This window comes from Typopeltis vanoorti, chromosome 3 (assembly GCF_054136105.1).
Source record: "Typopeltis vanoorti isolate ZY-2024b chromosome 3, IOZ_Tvanoo_1.0, whole genome shotgun sequence".
Lineage (NCBI taxonomy): Eukaryota > Metazoa > Arthropoda > Arachnida > Uropygi > Thelyphonidae > Typopeltis > Typopeltis vanoorti.
In genome coordinates, this window is record NC_143551.1 from 161,808,647 (window position 1) to 161,830,337 (window position 21,691).

Consider the following 21,691-nt stretch of genomic DNA (forward strand, 5'->3'; position numbering starts at 1 on the left):
ACACTCCTTATACAGTTTCCAGCAGTGGCCTCTTGTTCTACTCCCCTCTCCCATTCTATGAAAAATCTCTTCCATGTCTACCTGATAACAAGCCCTGACCAACTTATATGTCTCAATCATATCCCCACCCCTCTTCCTCCTATTCACAAGACTCTGCAACTTACATTCTCTCAATCTGTCCTCATACTCCACATTCCAAACACCGCTGACTATCTTTGTGAATCTTCTTACCCTTTCCAACATGTCCTCGTCACCATGAAAACCTGGTGACCAAACCTGTGCACAATAATCCATATGAGGCCTGATCAAGGCCTTATACAACGGAATCATAACCTCTTTATTTCTTCATGTCAGGGTTCTCCACATTATTGCCATTATTCAATGTGATGTCTTCACAACTTGTGAAGATCCTTGTCCACCATCACTCCTGGATCTATCATCTCCTCTACTTCTGTTAAAGTTTCCCCACCAAGTGTATACTTTGCATCCCATCGTTGCTCACCAAATCTCAAACCTTATATTTAGCAACATTGAACTGATAGTTCCACTTACCTGCCCATTCATGCAATCTATTCAAGTCCTCTTGTGAGGCATTAACATCAGCCTGATTGTGTATTGCTCTCCCCAGTTTTGCATCATCCAATAGTGACCCCTGTGGCACACCACTGGTAACCTTTCTCTTTCGAGATACTGCACCCCCATATACAACTTTCTGATACTTATTTCACAGCCAGTAACTGATCCAACACAGAAGTCTGTTATCCAATCCCATCTGTTTCAATTTATTTAAGAGCTTGTCATGTGCCAGTCTATCAAAAGCCTTTGCAAAATCCAAGTACACCACTGTATATGCATCTCCTCTGTCCAAGGTATTTGTCACCTTGTTATAGTACATAAGTAAGTTAGTGAACCATGATCTCCCCTTCACAAACCCATGCTGATAACCACAGAGAATACTGCTGTTATCAACCCATTTCTGTATCCTACTTCTCACCAATCTCTCCAGGACCTTCACCACTACTCCAGATATACAGACCAGCCTATAATTTGAAGCTACAGCCTTATCACCGCCTTTATGCATTGGAACAATTTTACCCTCCTTCCACTCTTATTTGCAAAACTTATGTTGTAAAACTCTTATTGAACAGGCATGCCAATGCTACTGCCAGTTCCCTGGAATATTCCCTTAAGATGTGTGGTGATATGTCATCAAATTCTATCGCCTTATTAACATCAAGTTTATTTATTTCCTCAAATACATCCTGCTCACTCACAATTAAGCTATCCTCTCCTATGTCCTCTACACTTAAGTTCCTCATGATTCCACCCTGATCAGGATGAAACACACTTATAAATTGATCACTGAATACCTCAACGATGTCTTCTGCTGCAGTTACCATTCTACCACTTTCAGCCCTTAACTTCATCTTTCCATGATCATTCTTCCTTCTACTTGCCACATATCTAAAAAACTCTCTAGGGTTTTTCTTAGCCTGATTTGCCAATTTCTGCTCATACTCTACTTTTCTTTTCCTTACTAACTGAGTCACTCTCCTGGCTTGTTCTTTATATTCTTCATGTGACTGATTACCATTATTCATCTTGTACTTCCTCCAAAGTACTTTCGTTTTCCAGATTTCATGCTTAAGCTCCACATTCATCCATTTTACACCAACCTTATTCAGCCTTTTGGCCTTTTGAATACATTCGTGCATTGATGCTGTTATGTATTTATTTGTAAGTTCCCATGCAACATTTATTTCCTTACCGCTCAACTCCTCGTTCCATGTTATAGCTCAAAGTTGTCTCCTAAGCTTGTCATATTACCAACCTTATAATTCCACATATACCCTTTCCTCGCAAAATCCTGCATATGACTAGCCACAACACAGGTGATTACTTCGTGATCACTTTCACCAACTGGAGGAAAGTGTGAAACCCCTCTAACAATTACATCCTCTGATGAAACGATCAGATTTAGAACTCTTGATCCTCGCATGCCTTGCTTTACATGCTGCGTGAGCTAGTTATCTCTCAAGAACTCGAGAAATTCACTTTCCCTATTCCCAAATATGCCACTATAACAGAGACTCTTCATGTAATAAAGTTAAAATGTCTTCCCTGCCTTCTGAGGGCATACATTTAGCAATGTGCCATTTGAATTTCAATTCTCTATCTACAATACCCCTAAATCTTTAGCTCAATCAATTTCCTGAAGTACAGTTCTATCAACGTGGTACATAGCTTGTAATTATTTCATCCTAAGATTCATTATAGGAGACCCAAACTATTCACACATTATCTAATGTACCTCTCATTTAACTGATTGACAGACAAACCACCCACAAAAGACTGGCAACTTATTTGACTCATTTGCCACTATTCACGTGAAAAATCTATTCTTTACAGCCTTTAACTGCACTTAGCCGATTTCCAGAGAAACAACTGAATATTTCTCTTCAAATATATAATCATTTTCAGATTTAAACTAGGTGAAGGAAAGCTAAACTGCATATATCTGTTTAATTCTAGTAGCGATGCCATCAGGAACTACTGGAAATTAGGATTTAAAATAGTCAAGATGAGCAGACTAATGGGTCGCAATTGGTTTGGTGGATGATGGGGTCCTGGACTATTGAGAGAATATATTTTTGGAGTGCAAAATGCACTGTTATTTTAATCTTAGCATTTATTACTGAACACTCAACAGGCAAAATTCTTGAATTTTTAGATATCAACATTATTGAACAGAAATAAATAGATTACTGCTGTGACATATGTGACAGAGGCTGGTGTGAAAACAGAGCTGAAACAATTGGAGGTTCTTAAGATATTGCAGAATCTCAATGTAAATACACCTATGGGATTAGATGGGATATCAGCTCAGGTTTTGCAAGAATGTGCAAGGGAACTGGCAATGCCTCTGACCAGGTTCTTTAATTTAGGTCTCAGCTCTGGTAAAGTTTCAAGAGGATGGATAGAGAGCAAAATAATTCCCTTACATAAGGGAAGTTCTAATACTGCAGTAGCAAATTATAGAACAATCAGTATCTCAGGAGTGATGATTAAAGCACTGGAAAAATTGGTCAAAAATAGAATTCAAGAATGGATAGATAAGAGTATATTATTATTATTATTATTATTATTAAACAAGACCTCATGGAGTGAAAGACTCATCTAGGAGGTCCTTTTATCTCACACACATCTCATCATACCGTGTTTTAAACACATTCAAACTCCTTGCAGACACCGCACTCTCAGGCAAGGCATTCCAATCACTCACAACTCTGCACGAAAAAAATCTGCCTCTCACTCCCCTACTCACACCCTCTTTATACAGTTTCCAGGGATGATCTCTGGTTCTTCCCTGATCTCCCACTATTCTCTGTAGAGCTTCTCCACCATTGATCCTATAACAACCCCTTACCAACTTGTAGGTCTCTATCATATCTCCCCTCTTCCTTCTCTCCACTAGACTCTGCAAATTACATCTTTTCAATCTTTCCTCATACTCGACATTCCAGAGGTCAGAAACTACCTTAGTCAGTCGCCTTTGGACCCTTTCCAACATCTTTTCATCCTTCTGAAAACCCAGTGACCAAATCTGGGCACAATAGTCCATGTGTGGCCTAATCAAAGCCTTATACAATGGAACAAGAATCTCCCTACTTCTACACATCAGTGTCCTCCGCATCATTCCCAGAAGTCTTTGTATTGTCTTCACAATTTCGGCAGTGTGTCCCTTAAATTTTAGATCCTTATCCACTATCACCCCCAGATCTCTTATTTCCTCTACTTCCAACAATATATTCTCACCAAGCATAAATTCTGCATCCCATCTTTGTTTTCCAAATTTTAAAACCTTACATTTTGCAACATTGAACTCACATCCCCATTTGCTTGCCCAATCACTCAATTTATTCAAGTGTTCTTGCAACGCCACAACATCTTCACTACTCTTTATGGTTCGTCCCAACTTTGCATCATCTGCAAACAGCTGAATATCTCCATCCAAATCTTCACCAATATCATTAATATACAAGTTTAATAGTAATGGCCCTAAAACAGACCCTGAGGCACTTCACTAGTGACTTTCCTTTTCCTGGATATTGCACCCCCATACACAACTTGTTGATACCTATCAGATAGCCAGTCTCCAATCCAATGCACTAATCTAATATCCAACCCCATCTGCTCTAGTTTGACTGTCAACTTATCATGATGTACTCTATCAAAGGCTGTATTGCATGAAGGACAACATAGCTTTGTTAAGGGGCAGTTATGCCGTAGTAATTTACTATTTTATAATAGAATAACAGCTGAATCGGATAAAGGAAATGGCTACACAGTGATTCTGCTGGATTTTGCAAAGGCATTAGGCAAAATACCACATGGAACTCTGTTATGCAAATTAGAACAGTGGATGGATAAGACATTATGGTTATGTGGATAAGAGGGTGGCTGCTGGACAGATCTCAAAAAGTAGTATATGGAGGAGGAGCAGAATCCAGGTGAAAGCAGTGACTAGTGGTGTGCTACAAGGTTCAGTGCTAGGACCACTACTGTTTAATTTGTACAAAAATGATATAGAAAATAACCTGAAAGGAAATATTCAGTTGTTTGCAGATGATATAAAATTGGATACAGTAATAGTTAATCAAGGTGAAGTGAAGAGCTTGCTGGACAATTTAAATATGCTGTCAGTGTGGACAAAAGATAATGGGTGTCAGTTTAATGTGAAAAGTGTAAAGTTAGGCATTTTGGAATAAATAGAGTACAAGTTGTATACTACACACTAATGGAACTGCACTCCAGGAAATAGATGAAGGTAGAGATTTAGGGGTGGTAGTGGAGGTAGACAGAGAGTTAAAGTTTAGAAGATATATTACTAAGGTAGCTCATAAGATTACTTGACTATTGAAGAACATCCTAACAAGTATAGATAAGGAAGTTGTTTTCCTCTTTAATAGACCTTGATGCATCCACATCTGGATTACTGTACTCAGGTCTGGTTTCATGGGGATGAAGAAGATTCAGAGCCGAGCAATCAAATGGTAAGTGGTCTGTGGAAATGTTCCCTATGAGGATAGATTGAGGGTATTTGGATTGCAGAAGTTGGTTGATAGGAGAAAAAGAGGGGATATGATAGATACATTTTAGTTACTTAAAGGGTTTTATAGGATTGATGTAGGCGAAATGTTTCAGCACTTGGCTAGAGATAGCCAGAACATGAAGTCATCCCTGGAAGTTGAATAAGAGTGTGGTTATCAGCAGCATGAGGACTAGATTTTCTCTTGGAGAGTGGTGAATGAATAGAATGGGTTGTCTGAATCAGTTGTGAGTGCTTTGTTAATTGGTTCAAGGAGAGGTATGATAGATTGTGTAGATAATTGGGTCTCCCACAATGAGTCTTCGGACTCCATGGAGGTTCCGATGCAATAATAATATATAGATTTATTAATTAGATTTTACCCAGTGTTTTGTTATTGATGATATCATCTGGAGTTTATAAAAAGCTATGAATTTAACAATCCATTACTGCCACTGGTAAGTACAAGATCAATACAAACCTAATTGACTATTGTTTTAAGGAAAGTATTCCCATTACAACCTTTATATTAATTAATTAATTAAAAATGATAAAATTAAATTAAATAATATCACAAAAAGATGACAAAATACAAGAATGGGTGAAATATGTAGAAGAACTCTTTTCTGATAACAGACAGAACCCAGAAAATACTTATGAGCAGATGGATGGTCCATGCATTCTAAGATCAGAGGTAGAATGTGCGCTGAGCTCATCTAAAAATGGTAAAGCCTTAGGCCCTGATAGAATACCAGCAGAAATAGTAAAGTTATTAAAAGGTGACAACATTGCTATATTAGTAAACCTATTTAATAAGGTCTATGATACAGGCAGATTCCCACAAGACTGGTTATAGTTGACCTTCATCATGCTATCTAAAAAAGCAAATGCGAAAACTTGTAATGACTACAGAATGATCAGCCTAATGAGTCATGTTCTCAAAATGTTCCTGAAAATAATCCAAAGAAGAATATACAGAAAATGTGAAGACATCATCAGTGATACCCAGTTTGACTTTAGAAACGGTTTGGGAACAAGAGAGGCTCTTTTCTGCTCTCAAATCTTATTCCAAAAATGTATTGATCAAAATAAGGTAGTATTCATTTGAGAGCAGAAAAGAGCTTCTCTTGTTCCCAAACCATTTCTAAAGTCAAACTGGGTATCACTGATGGTGTCTTCACATTTTCTGTATATCCTTTATCAAATGCTTTCTCAAGGTCTAACATACTAAAATGATTGCCCTATTAAAGAGAATTGGATTAGATGGTAAGACATCAGGATCATTCAAAACTTATATCGGAACCAAAAGGTATCTGTTCAAGTTGATGACATTATTACAGACCCCCATTAACATCAAACGAGGAGTAAGGCAAGGATGTGTGCTGTCACCTCTTCTTTTTAACATATATTCAGAAGCCATATTTCAAAAAATCTTAAAAGAAAGAGAGGAAGGGATTAATATAATTGGTGAAATCAACAGTAACATTCGATATGCTGATGACACAGCTCTCCTGGCTGACAATATTCAGGATCTTCAAAATCTTCTGGAACTAGTGAATGAAGAGAGTGACAAAATGGGATTAAAAATAAATATCACCAAAACTAAATTCATGCTCATAAGTAAGCAAGAAACCAATTCTTAACATCACTTTCTTTAAATGGGAAACGAATAGAAAGAGTGACAAAGTTTAAATATCTCGGATGCTGGTTAAATGAAGAATGTGATCCAGAAATGGAAATAAAAGTTAGAATTGAAATGGCAAGAAAAAATTTTCTCCTGATGAAATCAACACGGTGTAACCGCAACTTAAACTTAGAGCATGGAGTATGCATGGTTAAATGCTATCTATGGTCTATACTGCTGTACGCTGCAGAAACTTGGACCTTGAAGACAACATCAATAAAAAAACTTGAATCCTTTGAGATGTGGTTATACAGACGAATGTTAAAAATTCAAATGGACAGCAAAAATGTCCAATCAGGAAGTACTGGAACAAATGGGGAAATCGCGTGAACTTTTAGATACCATAAAAAGAAGGAAAACTGCATATCTTGGTCACCTACGTCATAATGAAAAATATAAAATACTTCAATTGGTTATAAAGGGAAAGATAAATGGAAGAAGAGGACAAGGAAGACGAAGAAAATCTTGGCTGGCAGACATCAGACAGTGGACTGGCTTGAGCTTTGAAGGACCGTTTAGACTGGCTGAGGATCGCTCAAAATTTCCAAAAGTGGTTGCCGACCTCCGATAGGAGATGGCACTCAAAGAAGAAGAAGAAAATTAAATTGGTTTAATGCAAAATACTGCTTATTGCTCATAAATAATCCAAACTGGGCTATTGATTTTGCTGGCTTTTGAAACTAGATAATTTGGGTCTCCCACAATGAGTCTTCAGACTCCATGGAGGTGCCGATGCAATAATAATAATAATATATAGATTTATTAATTATATTTTACCCAGTGTTTTGTTATTGATGATATCATCTGGAGTTTATAAAAAAAACTATGAATTTAACTGTTTAATTTGTACAAAACTGATATAGAAAATAACCTGAAAGGAAATATTCAGTTGCTTGCAGATGATATAAAATTAGATACAGTAATAGTTAACCACACTACCGGCGAGGACGTATATATACTTCCAAGTTTCCATGGATGCGAAGTGCATATTAAAATTTTAATACCATTGATATTACATTGAAATATATGATGGATACGAAGCGAATGCGTATTTGATCCATAATGGCTGGTAAGGTGGTTAATCAAGGTGATATGGAGAGCTTCCAGGATGGTTAAATACGCTGTCAGTGTAAAACAAAACAAAAGATAATGGCGGTCAGTGTAATGTGAAAAGGGTAAAGTTATGTATTTTGGAATAAATAGATTACAAGTTGTATACTACACACTAATGGAACTGTACTCCAGGAAATAGATGAAGGTTTGGATTTAGGGGTGGTGATGGAGGTAGACAGAGAGTTAAAGTTTAGAAGATATACTGCTAAGGTAGCTCAAAAGATTACCTTATAAAGCAGGTGATTATAACAGTCTTAGACGTCAACTTGGGGAGGTTTCGTGGAGGGAGGAATTGGAAGGCCGGGATATCATTAGTGCTTGAGAAATTGTGAAGGAATATTTGTTAGCAGCAATGGTAAGCTGTATTCCACAAGTGAAGAAGAGGACACAATTTGGAGTAAAGAGGTTTGGGACACATCGATGGGATGCCGCATACTCTATGGGGGGAGTTAAACTGGAGGAAGTAGAGGAGACAAGAGATCTGGGGTTGATGATTGATAGAAACCTGAAATTTAGGGGACATATTGCAAAGGTAGTGAAGGTAACATAGAGCATCATGCAAGAAGAATGATTGTTATGGGAGATTTTAACTACAGCAGTATAAATTGGGGAGAGGAAGATGCATGTAGCAATAAGGGAATGGAATTTCTAGAATTCTTGAGGGACAAATGTTTTAGGCAACATGTAACAGAGAGAACAAGAGGTACAAGAGGTTTGGATTTGGTTATAGCATCAGAAGAGTTGATAATAACTGAGTTGACATCTTTCCAACCAGTTGGAGAGAGTGACCATATGGTTTTGACTTGGAAAATGAATAGACATGCAGGAGTATCAAAGAGACGGGAACTTATGTGGAATTATAATGTAGGTGATTATAATAGTCTTAGACATCAACTTTGGGAAGTTTCATGGAGGGAAGAATTGGAAGGCCGGGATATCATTAGTGCGTAGGAAATTGTGAAAGAATATTTGTTAGCAGCAATGGTAAATTGTATACCACGAGTGAAGAAAAGGACACAATTTGGAGTAAAGTGGAATGACAAACAATATTAAACAGGAATTGCATGCGAAAAAGAGGTTATGGAAGAGATATAAGGAGAGGTGAAGAGAAGATGCATGAAGAATATAATACACAGACCAGAAGAGTGACTAGTGTGGTAAGGAAAGCGAAACTGGTATATGAGAGGAGATTGGCCCTAAGATCCAAAGAAAATCCTAGGAAATTTTTTAGCTATGTGGCCAGTAGGAGGAGAAATGACTGTGGAAGAATGATATTGTGGGATAAAAATGGGAATAGAGTGACTGATACAGAGGACATAGTGGAATTGTTCAATGAACATTTTATTGGAGTATTTCATCTTGGTGGAGTCAATTTGAATACTAGAGGGATAGGGCAGGATCAAGGTTTAGAGGTGCAGGAGGAGAGTGTGTTCCACATACTGAGTACTCTGGATTAGTAAAGCTGTGGGACTGGATGGTATTTCACCATGAGTTTTGAGAGAATGTGCTAAAGAACTGACAGTCCCTTTGACCTGGCTTTTCAATGAAAGTCTGGCTGTAGGAAAGGTGCCCATGGAATGGAAGGAAGGTAAGATAGTGCCATTGCATAAGTGCGGTAGCAGACTGGAAGTGTCTAATTATAGGCCAGTTTGTGTGTCATCAGTAATTAGTAAGGCTTGGAGAAAGTAGTGAGGGACCATATACAGAATTTGGAAGATGAGGGTAATGTTATCTGTGAGAGTCAGCATGGATTTGTGAGGGGGTGCTCTTGTTTTAGCAATATGCTAGCCTTTTATGATAAAGTTACAAGAGTATTAGATGAGGGAAAGGCATATATTGCCATTTTCCTAGACTTAGCAAAGGCATTTGACAGGGCACCACATGATAAGCTGATATTCAAGTTGCCGCACGTGGATCTGGATGTCAGATTGGTCAACTGGATTCTGATTTGGCTGTCCTGAATTTCTCCCCTCAAAGAGGCAGAAGGTTACAAGTGGGGTTCTACAGGGCTCAGTAGTAGGACCTTTATTGTTTAACCTTTATATCAATGACATTGTCCGTGGATTGCAAGGGGATATTCAGTTGTTTGTGGATGATGCGAAGCTGGAAAGGGTATTAATAATAGTGCAGATGTGGTAGCCCTGCAAGATAATTTGAATAAGCTAGGTAGATGGGCTAATGAATGGGGATGTCAGTTTAATACAGCAAAATGTAAGGTCTTGTGGTTTGGGACACATCGATGGGACGCTGCATACTCTGTGAGATGAGTTAAACTGGAGGAAGTATGGGCGACAAGAGATTTGGGGTTCATAATTGATAGAAATTTAGGTGACATCTTGCAAAGTTAGTGAAGGTAACACAGAGGATTGCTGCAATAATGAGATGTACACTGACCTGCAGAGATAAAATGGTTATCATTTGTTGTATAAGACTCTGATCAGACCACACTTAGACTATTGTTTTCAGATCTGGTCCCTAGGATTTGAAGGGGATAAATTAACTGTGGAAAGCTATAAAGACGGATAACAAAGATGGTGTCAGGTCTGTACAATGTTAGTTATGAGGATTAGCTGAGGGAGTGTGGATTGCAGAGTTTGGTGAATAGAAGGAAAGGTGATATGATTGAGACTTTTAAACTGTTGAGAGGTGGTTACAGGGTTGACACTGGGGACTTCTTTCACTTGGTTGAACAGCAGGAAGGAGTCATGACAAGGGGCCATCCCTAGAAGTTACGAAAGGAAACTGTGAGAAGGAGGGTGAGGAATGGTTTCTTTTCATGGAGGGTGGTCGAACCATGGAATGCATTGCCTGATGGAGTGGTGAGAGCAAGAACTGTCAATGCATTTAAGGAGTGGTATGATAGACTTTGTGTTTCCTAGGAGGGAACTCCCTCGATGAGTCTTTATAGACTTGTGTTTTTTAGAAAGGACCTCCCGTGATGAGTCTTTTGACTCCATGGAGACCTGAATAATAATAATTCTAATGAAAGAAGGTAGTTGGATTCTTACAAGGCTATATATCTTGTATACTCATGCTTCTTTCAGTCTTAACATGTACAGAAACAATAAATTGTAACTAAGGATAATTTATTATTATTATAAAGAAAAAAAGTTCATAAAAGTTACTTCTTGGTCAAAAGAAATTATTAACAAACTAAAATACCCTGTGTGTTAACCACCCTGTATTAATGAGGTATGAAAAATTCACAAATCTTATACGCCTCTTATGCAATATAGTTGATAGCCTGAACAGTCCTACTTACAAACTTGACAAACCAAACAGTTGGTAAAGTCACTTGTTTCCCGCACAAGTAACTTGCCTACTTTTATATACAAAAATTATGTTTATGTCTTTAGTAAGAAAACATCATAGCTTTAAAAAGTCAGACATCATGATTAGTTTTGTATTGCATGTTTATGTAGTAATATAACAGAGACTCTTCATTTAATAAAGTCAAAATTTCTCCCCTCGATGTTTTGAACTGTTCAGATTCATCACTATGTATTCAGGTTACTTTACAAATCTACAAATTAATCATACTGCAATAATGGGTTTCCTGTCCCCCCCCCTCACTTATTTGAGTAATTATATGAAGCATTTGAAGAACCAAGCATGTAGCACACCTACTTTCAAACCTTTAGTTTGGTTATGCTATGTGGATGATGTGTTTGCAGTTGGCTCCCATGGATAAGACACTTCGGATTCTTTTTTAACTCATCTAAACAACCAACACCCTAAAAGTACTTTATTGTATTTTCCATGAAGTGTATTTTAGTATATATTTTATTTTTTAACCAATGGTTACAACCTACAAAATGGATAAAATACTATGTAATCCTCCCCCCCCCCATTTCCTCAAATACACATGATCAAAGCATTACTTTCCTGCCCCATATATTCAGAATACATCTGAAAAGATACCTAAAGTACCAAAGAAATATACATTCAAACTATGCTTCAAACTAGATGCCATTATCCACCTACTAAAGGACAAACACGATCCACTTTCACATTCTGGAGTTTACGAAGTGCTCTGTGATTATAACTTTCCTATTATGAATAGACAGGAAGAATTGTTAAATCCTCCTCAGAAAATATAAGAAATACACTCGCTATCATCATTATGGCAAGTGAGGACAGATAGACCATGCTTTGATGTTCCTTTGCAGGATTGGATGGGAGAAAACAGTGTGTATATAGCAATCATTACCAGTCAGATTGACTATTTTTAGAATCAGCAGTGATTACAAAATACTCTCCTAACCTCAAGGCTGCACTCTTCTGCAAATAATTTTAGACAGTCACGTAAAGTTATCTTAGATAAACTCTAACCCAACAACTGTAAATAAATAAATAAATAAAAATAAAAGAATAAACTTTTGTTTATATAGAAGTTTATAGAATTAGGACTTCAGGTGTTTTTTGTTTATTACAATAATTGTTTCCTAAATGCATTGTAGCTTGTGTGATTCAGAGCAAGTAGTTTGTGCCAATGATAGTTTGAAATTCTACAAAATATAAGCCAGTTAATAAATATTTTTTTTATTGTTAATTGTTAGGTCAATATTTAGTTTTTCTTTATCCTGTCCAACTCTGAAGATGATTATGCACTGAAATAAGTCCTGCTCCTTACAAACATCAGGAAGCATTTTTTTTTTTTAAGGCTCTTTCATTTCCCCCTTCCTTTCCATTTTGATTAATGCATTTTCCTTCTTTCATTTTAGTCCATTGATTTTTTTCCTTCAAATTTTTATCTTGTTTCCATTGTCTTTATTTTAAATTCTGCTTATATGTCTTTTGCTTTTAAGTTTAATTTATATTCTTATGCCCATCTTTACAAAAAGCACAGAGTTTCAAAATGGCAATACCTATAAAATCAACAGAAGATTGGTATCTTCTGAAAGAATACCTTTAGTTTAATAAGTTCATTTTTATTCTTTATATATGCCTTTCCTCTGACATTGTAATATAAGAAAGGTAAGGTACTTTTTGATCTTAAGTTTGCTTCCCATACTTCTCATATTTATATATATTTCTTCTGTATTTAAACTGTTTCTTAACTTAAATTATATTTATTTGAACAGATCATATTCAGAATAAGCACAAGGTAAAGATAGATAAAATTCAAAAGGAACTAACAAAAGAACTGAAAACTGTGTTAGCTTCAAAAGTTCTTATACCTGGAGTATGGAACAAAAAAAATAAGTCATTTGCACAGTCCATCATCAGAAATCTTTGTGATCTATTGCAAAGTGAAAAAGAAGAATGGTGTAAAAACTTGCATTTTTTTCTTGCTGGAAATACTTTTCAAGGACTAAGACTAAAAAATTTGGAAGAATACGCTGTTTATTTTCGATTTGGTAATCCATTCCATCCACGCAAAATGAATAATACAGAGGTAAGTTTTATCATTAAAATTTAGCATTGTTCTGTTTTCTATATATCTTTCAATAAATAACTGTGATTATTTAGTCATTTCTGTTAATTGCTGCTAATTAGCTAACTAGCAGTAGATTGTGTCATGATAACTTGCATGAATATTACAAACTCTAGAAAAGAGAAAAAATGCTACATTAATGGCATTATTATTATATAGAGAGCACATACAGTCTCTTCAGTAACTGATGACAGACAGATCTCCAAATATAGGAACCTACATAGTATTTATATTAATTAAATTAGGGAAACAAAACACACGTGTTAAAAAGATTATTTTACTTATTAATAATAAATATTTTATTATTAATAAGTAAAATAATCTTTTTAACACATGTGTTTTGTTTCCCTAATTTAATTAATATGAATGCTGATCACCGTGTAACCTTAAAAGAAAGAGTACACAGTATTTATTTTGTGGTTCATCTTAGGAGAAAAAACATACTTTTTTTTTTTTTAAACCAGAATCCTTTTTTTTTTCTTTTATGTTTTAAATGACCAAAGCAGACATATCCAAGTTTTATGCTTGTTTAATTTAGAAATTTTCATTTTTGTCATGTTTTGTTAGCTAACTAGTTTTAAATTTTAGCTTCATACATTTGGTTGATGAGAGTGATCTTATTATTGTTTTTTTATTATTATGACTCATGGAGTCACAAGACTCACTGTGGGAGGCCCACCCTAGAAAATACATTCTATCATACCACTCCTTGAACCCATCGACCATTTGTGCTCTCACTAGTCTATCATGCAATGCATTCCATGGTTCAACCATCCTCCATGCAAAAAGAACCACTCCTTACCCTCTTGCTCACAACTTCCTTAAGTTCCTTTCATAATTTCCAGTGATAGCCAGCCCCACTGTTCCACCAAATGAAAGAACTCCCCAGTGTAAACACTGTAACTACCTCTCAGCAGTTGAAAAGGCTCAATTTATCAGCCATTACCTTACTAACCCTACTCTTAGACAACTTCCAAGTGTGATCCCTTGTTTTCCTCCATACTTCCCATGTACTGAAAAATTTCTTCTGTGTCAATCTTATAGAATCCCTTTAGTAACTTATAAGTTTCTATCATATCTCCTCTCCTCTGCCTGTCGGCTAAACTCTGCAACCCACACACCCTCAATTTATCCTCATTGGGAACATTCCACAGACCTCTCACCATCTTTGTCACTCGTCTCTGAATTCTCTCCGACCTCCTGATCCCCAAGAAATGCAGGTGACCAAATCTTGCACAGTAGTCAACATGTGTGGCTAAATCATAGCCTTATATAGAGGGATAATAATCTTCCTATCTTTACTTGTCAATGTTATTCAGGATCCAAGTAATTCTCGGATCTATTTTGCCGACTCTTTCAGTATGTCCTCTGAATTTCAAATCTCTGTTCACCCCAGATCCCTAGCCGCATCGATTTCCTGTAAACTAGTACCATCAACATGATACAAAGGATGTAATCTTTTCATCCTGAAGTACATTACCTTACATTTTACAACATTGAATTGACAACCATTTTCCTTTGCCCACACTTCCAATTTATTTAAATCATTCTCTAAGATATCTACATCACCTTTGTCAACTCTCTAGTTGATAAAGATGATGTAGATAAAGGTTGCTCTCTCTAGTTTTGCATTATCAGCAAACAACTGAATATTCCTCTTCAGATCTTCTGCTATATCATTAACATACAAATGAAAGAGTAGTGGTCCTGGTACAGAACCCTGGAGCACTCCACTAGTTATCCTCATTCATCTTGATTCCACTCCACCATACACCACCCTTTGATGTCTATTTATCAGCCATCCTGCTATCCATGCCACCAGCATCATATCCATTCCATTTCCTCCAACTTATATAATAGTTTTCTGTGTGGTATTCTGTCAAATGCCATTGCAAAATCCAGCAGTATCACGGTGTAGCCATTTCCTGAATTTTACTTTTAACTAACTATTTCAGTACTTTACCCACACCACTCCAGAGATACTAATTGGTCTGTAATTTGCTACTTCCGTCTTAAAGCCACCTTTATGTAATGGAACTATCTTACCCTCTTTCCACTATCTTGGAACCTTGCCAGAGCTGAGACTTAGAATAAACAACTTCATCAGAGGCACTGCCATTTCACTTGCACATTCTCATAGCACACGAGCTGACATACCATCCAGGCCCTATCCCGTATTCATACTGATATATTTCAATATACAGAGTACCTCCAGTTCATCTACCTCAATGCTCACATCAGTTTCTATCATCCCAGTAACTGCCAAGTGACCACCTGGATGATATACCCTTACAAAGTGATCACTTATTTCAATTCTTCACAATTATTTCTTCTGTTTCTGTTACTTTCCTACCATCAGCACTGAGTAATCATCTTTCTATAATCATTATTTTTCTTACTTGCTATGTACCAAAATAACTCTTTTGCATAATCTGGCCTACTTAGCTAATTTTCTCTCAACATCTGATTTAACCTTCCATACCAGTTACGCATCTTGCGTGTACTTTATACTGCTCATGGGCATACTGATCACCCTATTGTTTATATTTCTTCCACAATGCTTTCTTTTTTTGCAGCTTCTCCTTTATATTGATAATCATCCACTTAATTCCTATTCAGTTTATCCTCCTGATCCTGGGTATGAACTCTTTTAGCTCAAATGATCCTTGACCATTTCCTGTGCACTAATGACATTCGTTTCATGTATCGGCTATTTCATGTATTTCTAATGCCATGTTACTGCTCCAAGTTGCATCCTAAGTATGTCATAATCATCAGCTTTGTAGTTCTGTATAAACACTTTCTTGACTGAAATTTCCACATGATGAGCAACCTTCCAGGACAAGACTGCATGGTCACTTTCCCCAACCATTATATTAATATAATGATCTATAACTGCAGTAGAGTTGCTACTGCAGTTATAGATCTTCTGATGCTATTACCAGATCCATTACTCTCAAACCTCTGGTCCTTTCCATCATGTGCTGTTTCAGGTAATTATCCCTTAGTAACTGTATAAATTACATTTTCATTTTGCTATGTGCCCTAAACATGATCAGTCATGCAATCTTTAAAAGGAAAACACCACTTACACATATACACCAAAACACAAACATTAAACAATAAACCTGTTCTCTTCACAAAAATTTATTCTGCCTTCAAAGATGGTGGGATTATAATGCCACATTATAATCCTATTACAACAATTAACATCTAGATCACATTACCTTAACCAGTATTATCTATAGAACATTGTCCTTGTACTTTTATCTTTAAAGATTATATTTATCCTTATGACAATGAATTTTATCTCTGATTATGTATATTTTACTCTCTCTTTGTGTGTATCATTATTATTATTTTTGTCTTAGTCCATATGTAACATTATTCTTTATTACCAAATTTATTTAATAAAAATATGCTATTATTATTATTAAAACTGCTGGCACTGTTGCTAGTTATTGAATGCATTTATCTAAATAATGAATGTACATTTAAGTGTATGTTTGTACTAAACATAAAATATAATATGATAAATAAAGATACTAGAAATTATATACTTGGTTTAATCCTTTATCCAAGTGTAAGCAAACAAAGTTTGTGCCTGAAGTATTTTCAGGACTGGGGCAACTTATATATAGAAGCTAATGACTTCACATCATTTGCCTTAGTATCCCATAATGCAAAGCACATATCCTTATTATTATTATTATTATTATTGTTCCGGGAAACTCCAAGGAGTCGACAGACTCATCGAGGGAGGCCCTAACATCATATCAAGAACAACTATTCAACATTCACACAGTATCTATCATACCCTGCCTTGAACTCATTCACGGTCATAGCACCCACAACAGACTCTGGAAGCTTATTCCACTCATTTACCACTCTCCAAGTAAAGAACCTAGCTCTAACACCCTTGTCAACCACGCTCTTGCCCAGCTTCCATGCATGGCCCCTAGTCCTCCCACCACCAGTCATATTTTCAAAAATATCTTCTAGATCAATCTTATAAAAACCCTTCAGTAATTTGAATGACTCAATCATATCATCCCTCCTTTGCCTATCGTCCAATTTCTACAACCTACAAATCTTCAACCTATTCTCATAAGGTTCATTCCACAGACCTGCTATCATCTTGGTCACTCGTCTCTGGACCCTCTCCACTTCCTCCCCATCACGAAGAAACCCTGGTGCCCATAACTGGGCACAGAAGTCCAGATGGGGTCTTATCAAGGCTTGATATAGAGGAACAATAACTTGTTCGTCTCTGCATGTTAAAGTATTTTTCAGAAGCCAAATGATTTGGTGAGCTGTTTTAGTTACTTTTGCAATGTGCCCCCTAAACTTCAACTCCCTATCCACCAACACTCCCAAATCCCTGGCCTCATCAATCTCCTGGAGTATGGTTCCACCAATGCGATATACTGCTGCTATTCTTTTCACCCCAAAGTGCATAACCTTACACTTTGCCACATTAAATTGACATCCATTTTTCCTAGCCCAGTCCTCCAAACTATCCAAATCATCCTGTAAAATTTTGACATCCTGTGCACTCACAACTGCTCTACCCAACTTTGCATCATCAGCAAACAAGTGAACACTTCCTCTCAGATTCTTTCCAGTATCATTGATGAACAAATTGAAAAGCAGTGGTCCAAGAACAGAGCCCTGTGGCACTCCACTAGTCACAAGATGTCTTTTAGACTCCACTCCTGAATAAACCACTCTCTGGTATCTCTCCTTCAACCACCCTCCTATCCATCTCACCAACCCTATATCTATACCCATCTGCTCCAGTTTACTGATTAGGGTTCCATGTGGTATCCTGTCAAAGGCCTTGGCAAGGTCCAGTAGTATCACTGTAACCCCATTACTCCTATCCAGTTCAGCTGTCACTGTGTTATAAAACGTGAGCAAGTTACTGAGGCATGATCTACCCTTCACAAAACCATGTTGTCCCCCATACAATATCCCATTTTCATCTATCCAATCCTGTATTCTTTTCTTGACTAATTTCTCTAAGACCTTGACAATGATTCCTGATATGCTAATCGGTTGGTAATTTACAACAGCAGTCTTGGAACCACCTTTATGCAGTGGAACTATTTTCCCCTCTTTCCACCCGCTCGGGACTAACCCAGACCCGAGACTCAAATTAAACAAAATGGTCAAGGGTACTGACAATTCTTTAGCTGCTTCTCGTACAACACGAGCTGGTATACCATCCAATCCCACAGATGTATTGACATTGAGGTTATGCAATAGACTACTCACCTCCACTTCATTAACCACAATTCCCGTATAATCTACTGGTTCATTCGTTTCTGCAATGTCACCACCTGGATGATATACTCTTGCAAAGTGCTCACTCAGTAACTCAACTATCTCAACTGATTCAGTTACCTCCCTACCATTGGCATTCCTTAAAATCAATCTGCCATGTACATTTTTCCTTTTACTTGCTACATATCTAAAAAACTGTTTAGGATTCTCTTTAGCCTGCATGGCCAATGTTCTTTCGTAATCCTTTTTGCTTTTCTTACCACACTCGTCACCCTTCTAGCCTGCGCTTTATACCGTTCATGTGCCTGCCGGTCACCCTTCTCCTTAAATTCCCTCCATAGTTGTTTCTTTTTTTGCAGCTCAAGGTTAATGGTGTTATTCATCCATTTAATCCCTACTTGATTTATTATTCGGACTCTAGGTATATGGATATGTATAATGCTATGTATTATGAGAAGGTCTTTACTCAGACCGGTTTTGACCTTTATCTCATCAGTGGGAGCCAGACCCAGAGTCTGGCTCCCACTGATGAGACCTCTTCAACCTTAGTATTATTATGTATTCTAATTCATATAATATAATATTAATTAGAATCTGTACTGAACCATATGTAAGAAATTGTACTATTTGTTTCATCTAAATTTTATATATGCATGTAATTTATTCAAGAGACAATAAAGTTAAAAATTATTATTATTAGTATTTGCATGTATATCCATGGGATCAGAAGACCCGTTGTGGGATACCCATGCAAACTATTATTCACGCAATACCTATCATATACCTCACCTTACTCATTCATTATTAGGGCACTCACAGTTAGTCATTCACCGCTCTCCAAATAAAAAATCTAGTTTGCATATGCGCTTACTAAACACACTCTTACACAACTTCTATGAGTGACCCTTCATTCTCTCTCTCTGCTCACAATGTATTGAAAAATTTCTTCTGTGAGTCTTGCAGAATTTAGTAACTTATAAGTTTCTACCTATCAACTAAACTTGTCAACCCCCACCCACACACCTTCAACCTATCCTCATAGGAAGCGTCCACAGATTTATCAGAGATCACTTGTCTCTGAATCCTCTGCACTGTCTTCTCATCTCCAAGAAAACACATGACCAAATCTGTGCACAGTAGTCAAGATGCAGTCATATCATAGCCTTATAAAGAGGGATAACTATTTCTTTATTTCTACTTGCCTATGTATTCTTCAGCATCCAAATAATCCTTTGAGATATTTTGCTGCCAGCCACTCCCTTATCTGTGTCACTACTACATATTCATTCCTGTTTGCTCCTAGTTTTGTAATATTTTTTGTGTGGTATTCTGTCAGATGGCTTTGCAAAGTCTCTCCAGCAGTATCATGGTGTGGCCATTTCCCTGATCCAATTCCACTATCATTCTCTCTCTCTTACAAAATGTGACTAAATTGCTAAGCTAGGACCTACCTTATACAGAGCCTTGCTGCCTCTGTAAATTAGTCATTCAACAAATTTATGGGGTGAAAGCAAAATTTCTTATCATGCTTTGTCATTGTTACTGTGCTGTTAGTAAATTTTTATCAGTGGTATTTACTATGGCACTATGGCATTATTTGATTGATCCACTTCCATCAATAGCCAGGCATTCAATTAGTTGTACATACATGGTACAGTGATTGCTTTTGAATCTCATTAATTGAATGAATATAAACTGCTATAATTTTTGGTTGTAATTCTTTTGTTTGATGCATTGTATTCCAGTAACAAAAGTATTTAAGTAGTAAGTGTAAGTGATGATCTCAATGAAATAATGGGTGATTTCAGTGTACTTACTAAATGTTTAATGATAATAAGTAAGCACCAAAAATACACATCATATTTGCAAATATGTTTGTAATTACAACTTAAAGGAATATTAAGTAAAGTTAGTAATCTTTTGAAAAGCATATTTTTCCACTATTTTTTAACACAACTGAATAACCTCATGATTTTGAGAATTGTATTTTATCAACCAATAGTGAGAAATAAATGAACCCATAAAATTAATAACGCCAGATAGCAGCCTCTGATAAGCAGGGGATGAATGTCTGAAACTTATTTTAGACATTTGTAATTTTTTTTTTTTTTTTGATAGCTCATAGCGTAGATAATATGTAACCTAAGATTCTTTTATTATGATTTTATTCATAACCAGTTTTAAATTTCCAGCAATTAAATTAACATTGCCAGTTTTGTTTTTTTTCTAGATTTGTGTAAAAAGTATTGAAGAAAATGATCCAGATACAATCATTAACAGCTTTAAAGTGCCTTTGGTTACTTACCGTCTAAATAGAGAAAAAATCTCAACCTTAATGCCAGGAATTCAAAAATTTGTAGTCAAAGATATGATTCATGCAGGGATATTCAAGGAAGAAATCTTTCAACTGCTGCAGAAATGTATTGAAACATTAAAAAAACGTATGTTTCCAAACATTAATTTATCTTTTACTGAAAAGGCACATAGTGTGTGCATAAATGCAAAGTATAACAGTACTGAATTACAGATTGATATTATTCCTTGTATTAATGTTTGTCATTCCACATCAGTTTTAGATATTTGTGAGCTTCCTGGATCAAACTGCGAGCTGTTTAAAAAACAACTAGTACATTGTAGTGGGAGTACTGCCTATTTAATACCAGATCATGGTGAACTTTGGCGACTTGATTATCAGCCTCTATTAAAATTTTTATTTCGGGGCAAAGGAAATCTGAGACTTGTACTCCGTCTTCTGAAACTTCTAAGTGATAAATATCACTGGAACAATAAAGGAGTTCAGCAGACTTATTTGTTGACAGTATTAGTAGTAAGGTAAGAATTTATACACTCATAATTTTAATATATATATATATATATATGAAAGAATGATCATTAACTCGGTTAACATACATATTTTTATAAAGAATTGAATGGCTAGAAATATATTATAACTATATTAAAACCTTTTTACTTAAATTTCGGTTCTAGTCATTCAATTCTTTATAAAATATATATATATATCCTTTACCACGAGTTGCCCTGGTCTTGCACTACCTGTAGGATCAGTTAGACTTGCATCAAT

General features: G+C 36.3%; 1 protein-coding gene across 10 annotated transcripts in view; it reads left to right on the plus strand.

Annotated features, from left to right (window-relative positions):
* Positions 1 to 21,691, plus strand: part of LOC150108711 (uncharacterized) — a 374,396-nt gene that overhangs the window by 166,465 nt on the left and 186,240 nt on the right. For 6 of the 10 annotated variants that reach the window (XM_090390939.1, XM_090390937.1, XM_090390943.1 and 3 more), the window contains 2 exons: positions 12,971 to 13,284; positions 20,840 to 21,441. In XM_090390939.1, coding sequence (XP_090247065.1) covers positions 12,971 to 13,284; positions 20,840 to 21,441 — 916 coding nt within the window. The remainder of the gene's footprint in view (positions 1 to 12,970; positions 13,285 to 20,839; positions 21,442 to 21,691) is intronic. The other 4 variants (XR_016548148.1, XR_016548147.1, XM_090390944.1 and 1 more) reach the window with 2 other exon arrangements.